The sequence below is a fragment of the Equus quagga genome, chromosome 9 (assembly GCF_021613505.1).
Source record: "Equus quagga isolate Etosha38 chromosome 9, UCLA_HA_Equagga_1.0, whole genome shotgun sequence".
NCBI lineage: Eukaryota > Metazoa > Chordata > Mammalia > Perissodactyla > Equidae > Equus > Equus quagga.
Window position 1 is genome coordinate 41,265,074 of NC_060275.1, and position 18,561 is coordinate 41,283,634.

General features: G+C 34.2%; 1 protein-coding gene across 1 annotated transcript in view; it reads left to right on the forward strand.

Moving 5' to 3' along the window:
- The window catches only part of TRAPPC8 (trafficking protein particle complex subunit 8), an 82,664-nt gene that overhangs the window by 18,941 nt on the left and 45,162 nt on the right, over positions 1 to 18,561 (forward strand). Inside the window, exons 5-11 of the mRNA XM_046671554.1 lie at positions 969 to 1,122; positions 3,574 to 3,667; positions 4,315 to 4,571; positions 4,915 to 5,030; positions 5,732 to 5,882; positions 10,314 to 10,414; positions 13,418 to 13,523. Coding sequence (XP_046527510.1) covers positions 969 to 1,122; positions 3,574 to 3,667; positions 4,315 to 4,571; positions 4,915 to 5,030; positions 5,732 to 5,882; positions 10,314 to 10,414; positions 13,418 to 13,523 — 979 coding nt within the window. The remainder of the gene's footprint in view (positions 1 to 968; positions 1,123 to 3,573; positions 3,668 to 4,314; positions 4,572 to 4,914; positions 5,031 to 5,731; positions 5,883 to 10,313; positions 10,415 to 13,417; positions 13,524 to 18,561) is intronic.

Consider the following 18,561-nt stretch of genomic DNA (forward strand, 5'->3'; position numbering starts at 1 on the left):
TTAATTTTATAGTGTGTAATATGATTTGTTTGCTAGGCTTGTTAGTTGTGTAATATTTGCATGTACATTTGAATATGATATAAGATTTTCCATGTGTTTTTTGGCACCAGATGGCTGATTGACTAAAAACTACCTATTTTTTAAACTGGGTTAGCTTATGTATCAAAATTTCATTTCTCATTAGAATGTTGTCTTATCATTGGAATTAGCTTATCTTCCACCAACTAGCAAGTTGAGTTAACTTAAAGGAAATCAATATGCTTCTTGTTGCATCTGAGATATAGCTCATGGATCTAGCTATTATAAATTTTGCAAGAAAAAAGGGTGGATTTTTATGTAATGAATACCTTGGCTGCTTTTCTTGAGTTTTCTCCCTCCTGTTATTCCTTTGAACTGTATTCCTTTGGAGACAGCTAAGGGAACGGTAAACTATGGCAATGAAAGATGTTTTGTAAGTTTTGGGGTGCTATATTTTCTGTTTTAGCAGTTAGCGTTTTTCGATAAGTGTCTGTTCTCTAAGACAGTATTTCCCAAAGTCGTATTTCCTGAAGACTAGTTCTCATAGTTGAAGGAGTTCCTGATCTCTAAGTTTGAAACAGCTCTTTAGAAATTCATAGTGCACGTCAGCGAATGGAAGGCTTCCTGATGGTCTGCCGCAAAGAAACTGTTTGGCTTTGTTTACTGTAGTTCCCCAAACTAGTCTGACCCTCAGAACTTTCTCTTTGAATAACATAGGAGTACCTTCCACATTTTATTCCATGAAGCATACTTTGGTAACTGCTTTAAGGTGATATCTAAGCTAGCTAAAGTTCAGTTAGGATCACGATCTTTAATTTTTTTATTATTCTATCTCTAATCTTCTGTTCTGCCTTTTGGGGACTATTTTTGCATTGTTTTTGTGTTATTTTAATATTTATTATTTTCTAAGATCTCCTCATTTATTACAAACTTTTTTCCATTTTTTTTAGAGCTGAGTCAATTTATGAAGAAATGAAACAGAAATATGGAACTCAGGGTTGCTATTTACTTAAAATTAATTCTCGAACATCTAATCGAGCATCAGATGAACAGATACCAGATCCTTGGAGTCAGTATCTCCAGAAAAATAGTATTCAAAACCAGGTATATGTAAAAAAAAACAATGAAGCAAACCACAAAAGCTGTATTTCAGTTTTATGACATAATGGTGTCACTGTAGAATTTTTTATGTCTTGGTTTAACTACTAAAATTACTAATATTTATTTTGTGGTATCTGGCTAGTTTTGATCCGTCAGGATGTGAGCTCTTAAATCAGTGGTGCAAAAGCTGTTTCTAAGTTAATCCCTTATGTATATTCCTTTCAGGTATATAATATCACTGTTAATTATCTTTTTCTTAAAAGATGAAAGAAAAGTAAATTACACAAGAAGAATTGAATTAGATTGGGTAGACATGTAGAGAATAGGACTTTTGACTTGTATATTTGTTATGAATGCTTACAGTCAATTCTTTATTATCCACATGCTCTGGGGTTGCCTTCCTTCATTTTCACCATGCTGTTCTTATGGCCACCTTTTGGAGCTCATACTTTTTAGGTGGGTGGGCTTTTTTCCCTAACTTTCCTCTGATTTCTTTTCCTTCTGAATTTTGAGGAAGTAGTATTTCTTCCTAATCTACTCTTTTCTTAATCTGGAATTCTAGACGACTGTTAATTGTTGTCTGTTGGCCGAAGTGGGTGAATGTAAAGTTTCACACTGTCAAATTTTTAAGATAGAATTGTATGTGACTTGGTAGTAGCTGAATGCCAAGTTCCTATGCTTAGTTCAGATAATCAAGAGTTGACTGTTTCTTGTTTAGAAGGAGGACTTCTTAAGTAAATAGAAAATTTATTTATATTTTGTACAATTAAACTACATTATGTACTCTTTATATGATTTTTTAAAAAAATGTCAATTATAATAAAGTTTATGTAATTTTTGATATTCTAATATAAATATTGTTTAATAATTTAGTTGCTTTATTTCTGTCATATATGGAATTTTTATCCAGATACAGTGGTATACTGATATTTTACTCACTTTAATACTGAGATAATTGCTGACCTTTTTAAAGATAATGCTAGAGAAAAGTGTCTGAGAAAAAAAGAACCAGCTGGATGTGAAGGAACTTTATTTTTTAAAGTGGTCTTTCAGAGTCACACTTAGAATAGGAATGGTATTGATGTATTCAGTTTAGAGTCCAGCCATCTAAGGTTGGGAAGGGGCACATAAGTCAGATTGTCCAGTTTGAGGACTTTTAACAGAAGACAGAGGTATCAGAAATTCTATAGCTTAGAATCCTGGAAACCTAGGATTGGAGGATAGGTTAAAGGTTATCAAATTAAGCTTCTCTTTTAATGATTTAATTTCCTTTAAACCTCTGAATGACCTCATTTAAGCCTCTCTTTTAATGATTTAATTTCCTTTAAACCTCTGAATGACCTCATCTAGTGACAGTACTCACCATTTTCTCAGGTGACCCATTCCATGTCTGAACAACCCAAGTTGATCAGTCCTCTGGGGATCATATCAGTTTTCCATTTAAGATAGCTTTCAAAATACAGAAGGTTAGCTCCCGTGTCCCCTTTGATGTTTTTCCAGGCTAAATTTACTCAGTTTTTCCAACTTTTTCTTTTCTTTTTCTTTTTTTTTGAGGAAGATTAGCCCTTAGCTAACTACTGCCAATCCTCCTCTTTTTGCTGAGGAAGACTGGCCTCTAAGCTAACATCCTTGCCCATCTTCCTCTATTTTATACGTGGGACGCCTACCACAGCATGGGTTTTTGCCAAGTGGTGCCATGTCTGCACCTCGGATCCGAACCAGCGAACCCTGGGCCACTGAGAGGCGGAATGTGTGCACTTAACCACTGCGCCACCGGGCTGGTCCCATCAACTTTTTCTTAAATGGTGGTTTCAGACTGTTTCTTGTCCTGATTGCTTTCCTCTTATTAAGTTCTAGTTTATGTATTTCTCTCAAAGTATGGCTCTCCGAATAATACCTCATGTTTACTGATATTAGTCTGAGTATTTTTATTTTAAGTTTTTCTTGTTGGCTGGGAAACCAGTACTTTTGTACAAATAAACATTGCATTGGATATTTTTCCAAAACACTTTTATGTATTCAGAATGACTCCAGCCTATTAACACTGTGTCCATGACCCAGGAGATTCCATACCATCCCTCGTTTTCCCCTGCTTGATTCTAATAGTCCATCTCTCTTGCTATTATTCCTTTCTTAGGTGCATATATAAGTATTCATATAGACATATACAGATCACATATAAACAGATAAACTGTAAAAGAGATCATTTGAATTCAGAAGAATTAGGATAGTAGATTGAATGTGAAAGGGGATTTAAGAATATAGTAGGTGTGGATTGGAGTGATAGAAAAGGTACATGGAAGAATTTAAGAATTTGGAGAAATGGGAGAGAGGAGTCGTAGCAAATAAATGAGGCTTACAGTTAGCAGAGCAACCATAGTTGTTGATGGATTTGGTGGTGTCTTAAACATGATTAAATATGACTGTTAATGGTCTTTTATTTTATTTTGATAGGAATCATATGAAGATGGCCATTGTACTATAACTTCAAATAAGAATTCTGATAGTAACTTGCTTTCATTGGATGGATTAGATAACGAAGTCAAAGGTCTTGATATACTTTCTCTAAGTTTCTCTTTTGATTGGAAATATGCACTGTTATGAAAGCATGCTAATCTTTATAGATAAAAGATGGGGGAAATTTTCATAATGAAAAAAGATAGTGGGCAGGTTAGCTTTTCCTCTGAAGATTTTATTTGAGTCATTTGAGTCTGATGTTTTTTGACATTTAAAAATTTATGAGTAATAAATCAGATTTCCTTAAATTTTTGTGGAAAGCAAGGGAAGATATGATGTGCCACATTAATTGTTCCCCAAATTCACATGCTTTTGAGAGCTTTATTTCTGTATTTTAAATTATAGTTTTGGTAGTGATAGCTCTAAAATTTTTTTGTTGTAATTTTTCTTGTTGCTTAGTTGTGCTATTTAAAAGTAATTCTTTATATTATTTTAACACTGTATTTTTCTTCATTTGTTTACATGAATTTATAAATTTCTGTTATGTGTAACAAGTATTAAGCCAAGCCCTGTGATTTTAGGGGGGAAGCTGTTAGTGTTATTATATCTTAGACTTCTAGGATACACAGAAAGATAAAGTGTTCCAACATTTCTTCCTTTTTTCTTTAGCAGTATAGTAGTAATATCACAATTTTCTGTTGCATTCTGAGAGTAAAAGAAAGATCTGTTTTTCAGTAGATGGCTTACCAAATAACTTTAGAGCTCACCCACTTCAATTGGACCCATCCAGTGACCCTTCTAACAGCATTGATGGCCCAGATCATGTAAAATCTGCTTCATCGTTACATGAAACAAAGAAAGCAAATACTGGAATTATTCATGGTGCATGTTTAACCCTTACTGATCATGATAGAATTCGACAGTTTATACAAGAGTTCACATTTCGAGGCCTTTTACCACATATAGAGAAAACAATTCGGCAATTAAATGATCAGGTAAGATTTAATCTTTTGGATTACTATTTTTAAAATTTCAATAAATAGTAAACTTGAGAGTATAGTAGTATAAGTTATTTAAAGTATTTGGAGTTTTTCTTTTTATAATAGACCAATATTAGGATTTATTGACACTACTCTCAGTGATGAAATTCTGCTAAATGCTAGAAGAGGCTTATATTTTCACTAGAGATTTTGTCAGTGTATTGGACAATTTTCTTTAAATCAATGATGTTAAAATGAACATTTGCTCACTCTTAAAGCTTTTTAGCTGTTTAGAATTTTTTTTATGTAAGAGAAAAATATTCTCATATTTGTCCACATATTTAATCTTTTTTCATAGCTAATATCAAGAAAAGGTTTGAGTCGATCTCTATTTTCTGCAACTAAAAAATGGTTTAGTGGCAGTAAAGTTCCAGAAAAGAGCATTAATGAGCTGAAAAATACATCTGGATTGTTGTGAGTAAAATATTTTCGTTTTGTTTTTCTGCGTTTAACTCTGATTAGTGTTTGACCCTATGATGTTCTGCAGAAAATGACTATTTCTTTAGTTTCTTAATTTTATATTGGTCAAAACTCAGGTAGATAAAAAACAATGACTGTAAGTAAATTATATTAAATTAAAAAAACCCTTTAAGTAATTGGATATCTAAAAATGAGCAAGATAAGTGGGAAAATCACTTTACTTTGAGTCTGTCTGTCAAAAGATAAGAGTTAGATTAAGTATTCATTAATAACTCTTCTACATTAAAATAGTGTGGTCTAGTGATTCTAAGACATGGCATATGTTTAGAAAATTTTGTTTAATATAAAATCCTATTTTAAGGGAAAATAAAATTCATTTTGGATTTTTTTTTCCTGGTTGTATATAAAAGTGAGTCACCTGGAATTAACTGTTTCCTTCATAATTTGACCATGGAGAAAATGCTTGCCTACTGTTGAGAAGTTCTCAGTACAGGGCTATAAATTATGTAAATAAGATGTAACTGTTCCCAGATATCTTTGAGAAATGATACTCTCTCCTTGGAGGAAGAATTCTTGTAAAACAGGATCAGTTTTCCTCATGTTCTGGACAGCCGAACAGCTTGTTAGACATTTCGTAATATTTAATGGTTTAGGGGTTATAAATTATAAATTACTTCCTTATTTTGTATTTACAGGTATCCACCAGAGGCACCAGAGCTTCAAATCAGGAAAATGGCTGACTTATGTTTTTTGGTGCAGCATTATGATTTGGCTTACAGTTGCTATCATACTGCAAAGAAAGATTTTCTTAATGATCAAGCAATGCTTTATGCAGCTGGTGCCTTGGTTGGTATTCTACAGTATTATAATTTCTTATTTTTGCTACTGTAAATGATTTAGAAATGTCTGTTTATGAAATGGTGAACAAAATACTTAGGGATAAAGTGTTACTCAAATACCATACAGTGCTTTATAGGTTTTGAATTAGTTTATGTTGAGCTGATGGATTTTTCTTAAACTAGTGCATTCAAACATGGTCATGTATGAGGGTTGATTTCTTAGTTTTCATTAGTACCTTCTAATTTCTGTGTCCATTTTCAAAATTTAATTTGAATTTCACTTTTTATTATATTCACAGTATAAAGTTTTTTTCTTTAGAAGATGCTTTTAGACCTCTTGAAAAATGATTTTAGGTTGCTTGAAATGTTTCTTCTGTTGGAAGACTGTCTGTTGGTTAAGAAGATGTACTTTGGTGTGAGACAGACTGTCGTCTTCAGCAAGTTATTGAACATCTCTAGTCCTCAGTTTTCTTATCTGTAAAATGTGAATCCTAATGGCAGTAGGGTTGTATAAGGTATAGGCATTTAAAGTGCCTAGCACACTGCCTTGTATATGTATGTACGCTGTCGGTAGGCATTGGCTATGTTAGTTTTTGTAATTGATAGGTAAACCTAGGTGTTTCAGAAGGATTTTCTGTAGTTTACTGCCTTATAACCTTTTAATGTGTTTGAAAAGTTGTCATAAATATATTTGTAATGTGCTGTCTGTACTTAGAAGAGAGTAAGACTAGCACTGTTACTTTCTTCTTAGTCCTTTTAAAAACATGTATGCATATAAACAAGTGTAAAGAATAAAATATATAAGAACTCTAGATACTTTATTGCTAATTATCATGTAGACACTTGTTTAAACTCATCTGTTTTCATTTATTTTTAATAGTGTGTATATATAAAACTAAAATAGTTAACTTAAAAATGTAAAGCTAAAATAGGAAAATTATATTACTGTTCCTTTTTATTTCTATAATATTTTTAATGAAAAAAGTCAGCTAACTTAAAAAACTTTGTTCAGGAACTGAAAATATGTTATCTTCATGAGTAGAAGTGTTTGAAAAATTATATGAATTGTCCTTGGCTAGACATTCTCTGGTCTTTTATTATAGTCATCTAATATAAGTTAATGTGAAACTACAAGTGCTTAATGTTATTTCATTAATACCTTATAACATAGGTATAAATTTATAATTATAAAATTATACATAGGGGCTGGCCCCATGGCCAAGTGGTTAAGTTCACGTGTTCTGCTTCAGCTGCCCAGGATTTCGCCAGTTCGGATCCCTGGTGCGGATATGGCACCGCTCATTGGGCCATGCTGAGGTGGCGTCCCACATAGCACAACCAGAGGCACTCACAACTAGAATATACAACTGTGTACTGGGGGGCTTTGGGGAGAAGAAGAAGAAGAAAAAAAAAAGATTGACAACAGTTGTTAGCTTAGGTGCCAGTCTTTTAAAAAAAAAAAAATTACACAGTGTACCTGCAAATTGAAAATTTGCAAATAGGTGAAATCTTATAAATGTATAGCAAAGCATTTCTGATTTTATGTTATTTAACTTTTTCATTTTTATATACAGTCTGATAAATACTGCATTTAAACCATTTAGGTGGAGGCATTAGTAGCAGCTATATGAGAGAAAGTAGTTTAGCACTGAAAAGAAGGGCTTATCTACTATAACATAATATATGCGTACCTGAAAATCCTTGTAGTCTATAAAAGCAGCCCTAAAAACGATAGGCATTGGAGAAAAATAGAGTTGGGATAGTCCTCTTAAAACCTATGTATCTTTATAAACAGAGCATAAAAGTTTCTGTACCTTGGGAGATGATCTGTATAGTCTAGTGAGGCAGCTCAGCATGACTAGTATTTACCTCAAGGAATAAAAAAATACATAAAGCCAGTATGTAAATACTGGCTGGGGATAGGGATGGGCAGGAGGAGCTCTTAACGAGTGGAGTTACCATGGAGGTGAGCGTGGAAGGAAGTGCAACCTGCCTTGAGCCAAGAGCTGTGCAAGGCTGGAGGTGCACTTCTCTGGAGAGAGAGTCTACACACACCAAAGTGTAGGCATTCATTTTTTATTTTCTTAACATACAGGTGAAAAAAGTTCCTGCTTGTACAACAGCTGACTAAGCTCAGGGCTTTTTCCTTTCCTGCTGAAGGTTATAATTCTGTTTCTGCTATTTTTGATGCCCTTGCCTAAGAAAAATTGTTTATAAATGAATACAGATTTATTTGTACTGATACCACTTTCCTATGTACCATTCACATATTAGCTAATTAATACGGTCAAAATGTGTTGTAGAACAGAGTATATTGTCTGCCTTTTTAGATGAAAATTATAGAAGATATTTAGTTCTGATAACTAGAAAGTTAAAATATATGTCATAGGAAAACCAGTAATAGGGACTTTTGGAGAAATACAAGTTTTTTTGTAGTTTAATTTGCTCTGGTGGTCTAGTGGTTAAGATTTGGTGCAGCTGCAGCTGGGGTTCATTTCCCAGTCAGGGAACCACACCACCTGTCTGTCACTTGTCATACTGTGGTGAGTGTATGTTGCTATAATGCTGAAAGCTATGCCACTAGTATTTCAGATACTAGCAGGGTCACCCATCGTGGACAGGTTTCAGTGGAACTTCCATTGTCTGATAGAGTGCCAGAAGATGAGAGGATGGCACAAAAAGACTAAGAAGGATTCCTCTCTGCCGTACACAAGGTTGCTAGGAGTTGTAATAGACTCAACAGCACACTAACTGAAGATTAGGTAGATTACTCCAGTTCTTAATGAAAATCTTCGTAAAATGTAGTAATCCATTGTAGACTGTAAGAAATGATTTAATGATTACTGAAGATTGTGCAGTAACTTGGGGTGATCATTCTGAACGTTCTTACTGTATCTGTAGAAATTGTCAATTTATGTGTATATTGATATTTCTTGTAGAATTAAATTGGAAAATAACTTGGAATTTGGGGCATATTTTTCTTACAGGATTTTTTCCCAGTACACTTTTATTGATTGTATATACATTTAGTAAATATAATGTATTTTTTTTTTTTTTAAAGATTTTATTTTTTTCCTTTTTCTCCCCAAAGCCCCTCTGGTACATAGTTGTATATTCTTCGTTGTGGGTCCTTCTAGTTGTGGTATGTGGGACGCTGCCTCGGCGTGGTTTGATGAGCAGTGCCATGTCCGCGCCCAGGATTCGAACCAACGAAACACTGGGCCGCCTGCAGCGGAGCGCGCGAACTTAACCACTCGGCCACGGGGCCAGCCCCAATATAATGTATTTTTTGTACAATATTATTCAGTAATTCAATGTACATTAGATACTTTTTGTACAATATAGAACCCTATATATATTCATTATGTGTATTACTTAAAATATGAATAGTTAAGAATACATGATGTTTCAGAGCTGTAGAATATTTCATTACATGAATATGATGTATTTTCATTCAGTTTATTCAATAAATTTTGGAGCAGACACTGTGCTGAGTACTCAGGATGCAGAGGTATTCTGAAACATATGGTTTATATTATCATGGAACTTTTAGTCTGTCAGGTAGTATCCCAGTTTTTACATAATTAGAATTATTTCTGTATTTTTTTTCTATTTTAAAAAATGTTGCAGAGAAATATGTTTATTCGTCCTGAAAGTGGATTGGCGTTAACGATTCCCCCACCCCCATTTATGAAAGTTTCAACTATTTCTAGTTAAAGTTTTATTAAAACTTTGTCCAAGTGAGACTACAAGTATGGATATAATAGGATATTTTACTAAGAAGCCAAAACCTGTATTTTCATCTTCATTTCTAAATCCTTTAACACCATTGTATATTATTTGAATTATTAACAGTAGAATGGGTTTTAAAATGAAATAAGAAGGCCTAGAAAATTGACTGTAATATAGATCTAAGAAATGGTCTTTGTGCCCTCTGTATGATATAGGATATAAACTGTAGAGTGTGTAAATAGCTGAAAATATTTATAGTGCAAGCTGTTGTGACCTTTGTTTTCAAATTTGGAAGCCAATAAATTGGAAAGAGATGTACTTTATTTTGTCTCTCTCTGTATGATCCTATCCTTGTTTTATTCTCTACTCATTGAGGAATATGGAAGAACAGGGAGGAGATGGTAGCAGAAATCTTAAGCCAGGCTCACTTGGTAGTTATATACTGTAACTGAAAGTGTTTACTAGGTCTTCTTGAAAATCTCATTTAAATATTGAATGATGGACTTTGGAATTTAACTAGAGAATTTTAAAACTAAAAGCCTGTAAATATATGTTTCAAGTCCACATTAGGTTATACATGCATTTTTATACATGTGCTTATATAAAATACCCCAGCAAACTTCATTCCAGTTTTTAGGCTTCTGAATGCTAAACTACAAGAATATTTCTCCTTTTGAAATCGTATAAATAATGTCTTTTCCTCTAGGAAATGGCAGCAGTATCAGCTTTTCTTCAGCCAGGAGCACCTAGGCCGTATCCTGCACATTACATGGATACAGCAATCCAGACATACAGGGATATCTGCAAGTAGGTGACTAGAATATTTATGTCCTGTCCACTTAGAGGTACATTTGACATTCATATTGTTATTAGATATAAATGGTTCTATGTTTTTCATACTTTAGGTAAGCTCGCAAATCAAGTTAATATAGTCAGAGACAAGATGAGGTGATCTTACAAAATTAGTCTTTTTATGTCCGCCTTTCCTTTCCTATTGTGTTTGGGTTTGTGGTTAGGAATTTGTTTTAGGTAGGGTTGAGGTTATATGTTATATTGAGGGTGGTTTTTATTTTGGGGCCATCTCTAACCTTAACTACTGTTAAGCCAAGAGTTAGTCATTTTGAACTTTCCTTGTGAAATAGGCAAAACACAAGGGGCTAAATCGTAGTCCAGGGAAGCAAAGGAGAAGTCTTGTGTACACACAGTGAGTTCTGGTGGAACTCCTAGGAGTTAGAACTCAGCACCTGTGAGGAGACTGTGGTCTGGTCCAGAAGCGGTCCAAGGAGGCGTCATGGAGTGTTTGAGGATAGACCTTGAAAGAAAGGTGGCTGGAATTTTATAGCTGTGAAAATGTTTCGGGAATGATGATTTGGCAGGAATAATATTTTGGATGTAGCATTGCTGGTGAAAGGGAATAGAGTCCTGGCTAGGTTAGAGGGTTTATGTATATGGAAAGGTGTTTTGAGAAAAATCAGTGTGGGGAACCTAACTCTCACTTATTACTGTATTTTTAATTTGTGGTTAAGATTTATGTAGTGGTAAATGGGGAGTTACTGAATATTTGAGTAGAGCCTTGACGTAATGAAAGTTACTTTTCAGAAAGATTAATCTGACTTTTCTGTGTAGAATGGATGGGTTGGAAGACAGATATACAGGCAATTTGTCTCATAGTATTCTTGAAGTAGAAACAGCAGTCGTAGCAATGTGTTTACAATACAACACTAATGTTAATAATTAACATTTATTGAGTGCTCAGCATTTACGACTGTGCCAAAGTATTTCACAAACTCACTTAATCTTTACCATAGGCCTATGAAATGGTGGATACTATTATTATCCCCATTTTACAGATGAGGAGATGGAAACTTCAGAGTTTAACTTGCCCAAAGGCATGCAGCTAATAAATGGGGGAGCCAGTGTCAAATCCTACCTCTTCTACTTTATATAATCTACTTGAGAATGTATTTGGAGATTCTGGCAGGAGATGATAGCCTCCTGTGAAAGAGGAACCCTTGAAGGATTCTGAAAAGGAGAGATTTGAAAGCTGGAAAAACTATAAAAACTATGCGCGTGGGGTATCAAGGAAGCCAGAGTAGTAAAGGAGTTTTAAGAAGTTTGAGCATTCTGTCTTTGAGAAGATTTTCCTTGTTTTCATGAAACTCAAAGAGTTTTGGGAGAGATGCACATGGAATGATGCAAAAGAAAAGGGATGACACCTAGTGACCCAGGTAGCCAAATGAGCCTTGGCAATCCGTCTTTGTCCTCCTGTCCAAAACAGACTATGTGCTTTTTCTAAATACACACTTACTGTCATGCATTTACCTTATAATCTTCATTCTAAGTTGGTAAGATGTACCATCAATTTAATAGATATTTTGGGATAAATTAGAAACATTAATTATCCATATCAATTTTAAGAAGCTCCCTGATCTCAGAAGTACTAAAATATAAATAAATTTTCTTAAAATACAGGAAATAAATATTACTTTTGCAATGCCCTCTTAGAATGCCAGGCTCCACTTTTTAACTGAGGGGATCCTATTTATCCTTAAAAGATTTTGTTAAATTTCTTTTCTTTTATGAATCTATCCCTTCCCTCCTGTCTCTCCCCAGATCATAGTGAAGGTCAGTCATACCCTGGTCATTTTCTGTTTCGTATCAGTTTCTCCTTTTAGGTAGGGATTGTGTCATAGAAATACTTGGATCCTTAGCGCTTCACTGCCTGACACAAATGATTTTTTTAAATGTTGCTCGAATAAACAAGTTAATAACATCCTGGGCTTGGTAGCCTTGTGATTTAATGACTGACTCATGGGAAATAGGTGGGGAATCAAACATAAATAAGTAAAACAATAGTGTTAAGATTTAAGAGAGTTTATAAAGTTTACTAAAGAAAACTTTAAGAACTGAGTATATGTGAGTAGGTTCTGGCAACTAGGAGTTAATCTTTTGTCTTCATCAGACGTTCTTAGAAATTCATAAATACTAACCCTCTAAGAAAAATCGTAACTTATAGAAAGTTTATGGCAGATTACTGCAATAATTTTTGAAAGTAGTAAATTGTATTTTAAAAATAGCACTGTTTAGAATGGCCTTCAAGTTAGTAGTCTTTTGTTGTAATTTTAAAATCAAGTGGTATTTTTTGATATAAGGATACACGGTACAAAGAAAAACTTGGCTGCTATTTCCCAAAAAGGATTCCAGCTTGTAATTTCACAGTAAGAATGTTTTCATTTATTTTTATTATTTTTAAGAATGAATAATTCAATTCTAGATTATTGATGGTAGTAGTCTACAAAGAAAAATCAACTAATTGTGTGTTTTTACAAAGAGGATTTTGCTCAGGAATGAATCAGGCAATACTGGCCCCATGCCATATCCGGCTGAAACACCTCAGTGATAGTACCAGAGGGAAAACACCCAAATAGTTCTAAAAGTAGCCAGTATGAAACACAGAGTTTGCAGTGAGGAAGGAGAAAGAAATATGGGTGAAATGTTTATATCCCTTCCTGTTGAAAGCAAGTTTTATTTGTTAACTAGCGCTGGTTTAGAGATACCAGTTAGGTTCTAGCTTTTTACATACAGGAAATGTAACTTTGCTTTGTATTCTTACTGCAAAATTATGATAAAAGTTTTGATGAGTTATGAGAATTCTTTGGAGTTTTTTTATTTAACCTTTTATTAAGTGGAAAATAAGGACATGGATTTCTTTTTACTCGAAAACTAGAATTGGAAACTTTGGTTGAATGCATGGTTACTATGACGTACTAAGATATTATTGTAGTGCTAATTACACTCTTTTTTCTTTAGGAATATGGTATTGGCTGAAAGATGTGTACTGCTTAGTGCTGAAATATTAAAAAGCCAAGGCAAATACTCAGAGGCTGCAGCTCTCCTAATACGGTTGACCAGTGAGGTACTGAAACTGTGTAGTATTTGCCTTAACTAGTATTGTTTCATAATTTTTTAAGAATTTCTTTTTTCTTGAGTGTGCAAAACATAAAATTAGAGGAGAATCTCCCTTTGGGAATTTATAACATGGCTATTTTAGTAATTTGTTGAATTAATTTTAAATGCAGTATTTTATAAACTGAATTTTTATTTACAGATTTTAAGCCTGTATTATTATTAACCACAAACATGTATTGTGCATCTTCTGTGAATTAGGTTTTGACTTAAGCATAACAGTATTTAAAGCAACATGCATGTACATCATTCCTTATATAAAATTGATACTTAAAGAGTAATCACTCAGGAAGTTTTAATCTTATTTTCACTAGTTTGAACTTATTAAAAAAATCATCTTAAGCATTTAAAAAATCTGTATTATGAATATTTCAAAAGGGAGAAAAAGTAATTCACTTATAGTTGCCCTTGAAGGTTTACAACAGACATTATTAAGTTGCATTGACTCAGACTTGTAAAGAATGGTAGTAATTCCTTTGTAAGTATGGTTAAAGACAAATTTTTTTAGATGAATGCTCAAGAACAAAAGAACAAAATCAAACGTCTCCTTTGTTTGCCCCTTAAATGTTAATGTACTCTAAGGTTTTAATGCTTTGGTCACTGTACTTTTTCACTGTACACATTTTTTTGGGTCATCTGTTCACAGTCATGATTTTCACTCTCAAATTGTCTCCAGCCTTGACTTCTCCTGAGCTTTAGGTTTGTATAGCCAACTGTCTTAGATTTATCTACTTCGGTGTTTCCAGTGCACCTTTAATCCACATATCAATAGCTAACTTACATGGGGGCTGGCTGCGTGGCCTGCTAGTTAAGTTTGCTTGCTTCACTTGGGCAGCCTGGGGTTTTGCCCATTCGGATCCCGGGCGTGGACCCAGCACTGCTCATCAAGCCATGCTGAGGCAGCATCCCACATAGAGCCAGAACGACCTACAATTAGAGTATACAACCATGTACTGGGGGCCTTTGGGGAGAAAGAAAGAAAAAAACAAGTAACAAACTTTCTTACATTATGAGATCTGAATGTGATCTTAAATTATGTTGTAATCAGCTAGCTGCTTATTTGCTCAAGGCAGAAACTGCTTGAGATGCTCCCATATTTTCCTATCCGGTCAGTAACACAAGTAGGGGGATTTTTTTTAACTTCTTAAACAGTTTTCTTTTTATATCTCCAACTTTTTACTTTTCTCTCTCTTTTTTTTTTAAACCCCTCCTTCTGTCCTGCTTCACGTTTTTCATGTTCTTTTCCTGGACTGTGGCCCTTTTTCCTCTTTCTTCAGTTAATTTACTGATCCTAGTGTCAGTCATATCCTTCAGGTAGTCATCTGCAGTACGCTAGGTTGTCCTAAGTGTCTCTGTCCTGCCCTCTCTTATATGCTGTAAGACGTGACAAGTCTTAACAAGCCTAATGCTAGGCTTGGCACATGGTATATGATTTATAAATGTTTTTTGATCTGAACCATTGATTATTCTAAAAAGGCTTCTGTAGGAGATAGTTAACTAAGCTAAGGGATGGTTTAAAAAATGTTTTATAATGCATACTGCCTCGACACTGACCAGTATGAGCAATTGCCAGACATAAACTATTTGGTATAGATGAATATAGGCTCCTGAGTATGTTGATGTTCTGTATTATAATAAATAATCTTAACTTGGGTTTGAATATATTGCTCTGTTTTTCCACCTAGAGATTATCGGTGAATATAAAAGGAATTTATGGTTTAGGAGCTTGAATAGAATTTCTTTAGAGCAAATTCTTCTGTCTGCATTGTAACCTTGTTATTTTCTGTCGTTGTTCTCTTTCATTACAACTCTTTGTTTTCACTTTTTTTCCCCCAAACCTGGATGATTTATTTTATCATGAAATTCTAGGAAACTTATTATCGTTTGTTGCTTTGGGGTGAGACGGCAGGGGCTAGTGGTGGTACATTTCCCAAGAAATGGCCTTTTCTGCTGTACCTTTCAGATATTTCTTTGAGATAACGTGAAAGCTAAGACTACTAGGCATAATGTGTATAAATCTATGTTAAATTTTAACGAATGATTATATTTATGTATTTTGTTAACTAGAAAGGCTGTGTAATATTGTGAAAAATGCACTCATCTTGAGGATAGGGAACTGAGTTACATACTGTTGGCATTCATGAATTGTTTTTCCTAGGTTTTCCTGTCTCATAGCAAAAGATACCTGTGAGGCCTGAGGAAATAGAGTTGTGCTTTGACTTTATTTTTTGGACTGCAAATTTATGAGCGAGTGGATCTTATTCTTGTGTTAGCCTCTGGGGTTCTCAGCATGACATGACAGAGCAAACCTAGCTTAACGATAAAACATGCCACATTGGGGGCTTGCCCCATGGCTGAGTGGTTAAGTTCGCACACTCCGCTGCAGGCGGCCCAGTGTTTCGTTGGTTTGAATCCTGGGTGCGGACATGGCACTGCTCATCAAACCATGCTGAGGCAGCGTCCCACATGCCACAACTAGAAGGACCCACAACGAAGAATATACAACTATGTACTGGGGGGCTTTGGGGAGAAAAAGGGAAAAAATAAAATCTTTAAAAAAAAAAAAAAGTGCCACATTTCCCACCACATTATAGTATGTTTGCCTTTGGTGCTTAAGACATGACGCTTTTCCTGTACCTGTGTCTGTGTTTCTGTGTTGGACATTTATTCTGGTCTTATAGCCCATTTTGTTTGTTACTGCATTTCAATACAATAAATCAGTTTCTCAAGGATGGTAATAGTAGCAGTTTTTGTACGTTTCTCCAGCTTGGGAGGAACTGTTTCTGTGGTAAATTGATCAGCTGATAGCACCTTTCCTGTTAACTTCACAATTATGCAAAGAAAAACTCTTGGAGCTGTCCTTGAGCTTTGATTCAGTTAAGCTTGTGCAACTGTGTTTTTATGGGAGTGTTTATTAAAGCCCTTTCTTCAGATGATTTTTTCCGCCTATTTTTATCCTCATATTTTAAGTTAATGTTGCCTTTTCAGCTTTTGTTAAAATTATATCTTGATTGTGGGCAAAATTCATAGGCTAGAGTTCTTGTTGAAGTGGTATCACAGGTTTTTTTCCTTAGTTCCATATAGAGCATATATAATAGACTTATCATATCATAGATATGAACTACCACTAAAATAAAATTTTATTCTTCAACTCATTCAAAGCCTCTGCTTTCTGGATAAAACTATCACTTTGTGAAATTCTTTCATTTTTCTTCCATCAACACTGATGGGAGTTGTCAGTCTTTTCAGGGCCATTTTTTTGTTTCAAAGCAATGCTTTTTCTACTTTAGGTGTCACTATAAGAGACAGGGACTAATGAAGAGCAAAGTTGCAGTGAGATATGAATGTAGGGTGTTCAGCTCTGCAAATTGATGCTTTCTCAAACAGCTGGATGCAAGAGTCGAATTTTGCTTCAGCTAAATTAATATATGTCATGGACTTCCAGATCTCTCCTGAATTATTCAGTCCTTGAGTGTTAACTTTGAGAATGCTGAGAGTTTGCTTTGCTGCTTCTCAGCTGGATTGTACATTAGAATCATTTATGCACCATCAGAGATATCCAGGCTATATTCCTTATCTTAATAAGAATGTCCTGGATTGGGGCTGGCCCAGTGGCATAGTGGTTAAGTTCGTGTGCTCCACTTTGGTGACGTGGAGTTCACGGGTTCAGATCCCGGGCGTGGACCTTTGTACTGCTTATCAAGATATGCTCTGGTGGCATCCCATGTACAAAATATAGGAAGATTGGCACAGATGTTACCTCAGTGACAATCTTCCTCAAGCAAAAAGAGGAGGATTGGCAACAGATGTTAGCCCAGGGCCAATCTTCCTCACCAAAAAAAAAAAAAAAAAAGAGAGGGAGAGAGAATGTCCAGGATTGATGCCTGTCCAAGTGTTGCAGTTTAATGACGTTTCATAGGTAATTAAAGAAATAAATATGTTTTTATACTGTATATATGTGCATGCGTGTGCTAGCAATAAACTTAAGAAATTTATAGGACTTAAAGAAAAAAACTGAAACTCTATTGAGAAGCCCAAATAAAATTCCAAAATGGAAGTAATTATAATTACCTCCTCTTGATATTAAAATGTATCATAAGGCTACAGAAATTAAAACTGTTTACGGTGATAAGAATAGACAGACTAGTGAAATAGAATGAGAATTTAACTACTACATATGATTAGATGTCCTTTAAAATTCATGGGGAGTGTTACGTTATTTGCTGAATGATATGTGACATCTAACTAGTTGTTTGGGGTTGGATTCCTTATCTTATTCATTACATGATAATATAATTATAGCTTGATTAAGTTATAATATGAAAAAACAAACCCCCAAAAACCTAGAAGAAATGTAGGATTTTTTAAAATCTAGGAATGATAACATCCTTTTTTAGTTTGATGCAATATCTTGAAGCCATAAGGGCTAAGATGGTATGCTTGAGGACTGAAGAATAAACTCTTTCATGTCAAAAACTGGGAAATACTATTTGTAAATGTATGACAAAGGCCTAATATTGATTAAGTGTACAAAGGGCTCTTACAAACCAGATAATCACAAAAACCCATTCACAAAAGGATATAAACAGGCAATTCACAGAAAAAGTACAAAGACCCTTAAACATATGAAAGTTTAACAGCCTTACTATTAAGGAAATGTATGTTGAGGAACAAAATGTCATTTTTTTTTCATTAAAGAGGTAAAAATTTTTGAAAATGATTTTTGGCTGAGTAAAGTGGAAAACATCCACTTTCATTCCCTGTTGATGACAATTTATATTGCTACTACTTTTTTTGTAGTAGTTTGGCTATATTGATTAGAATTTGAAGTATATGCATAGCTTTCATTAACTCTGGAAGTAGAAGTGATTCTACTTCCAGAAATGTGTCTAATATAAATCTTTGTATAATTACTCAAAAATGTTTTTACAAAGGTGTTTATTGAAACTTTTTTTGTAGTCACAAAAGTATGAAGCAGAATTAATCAA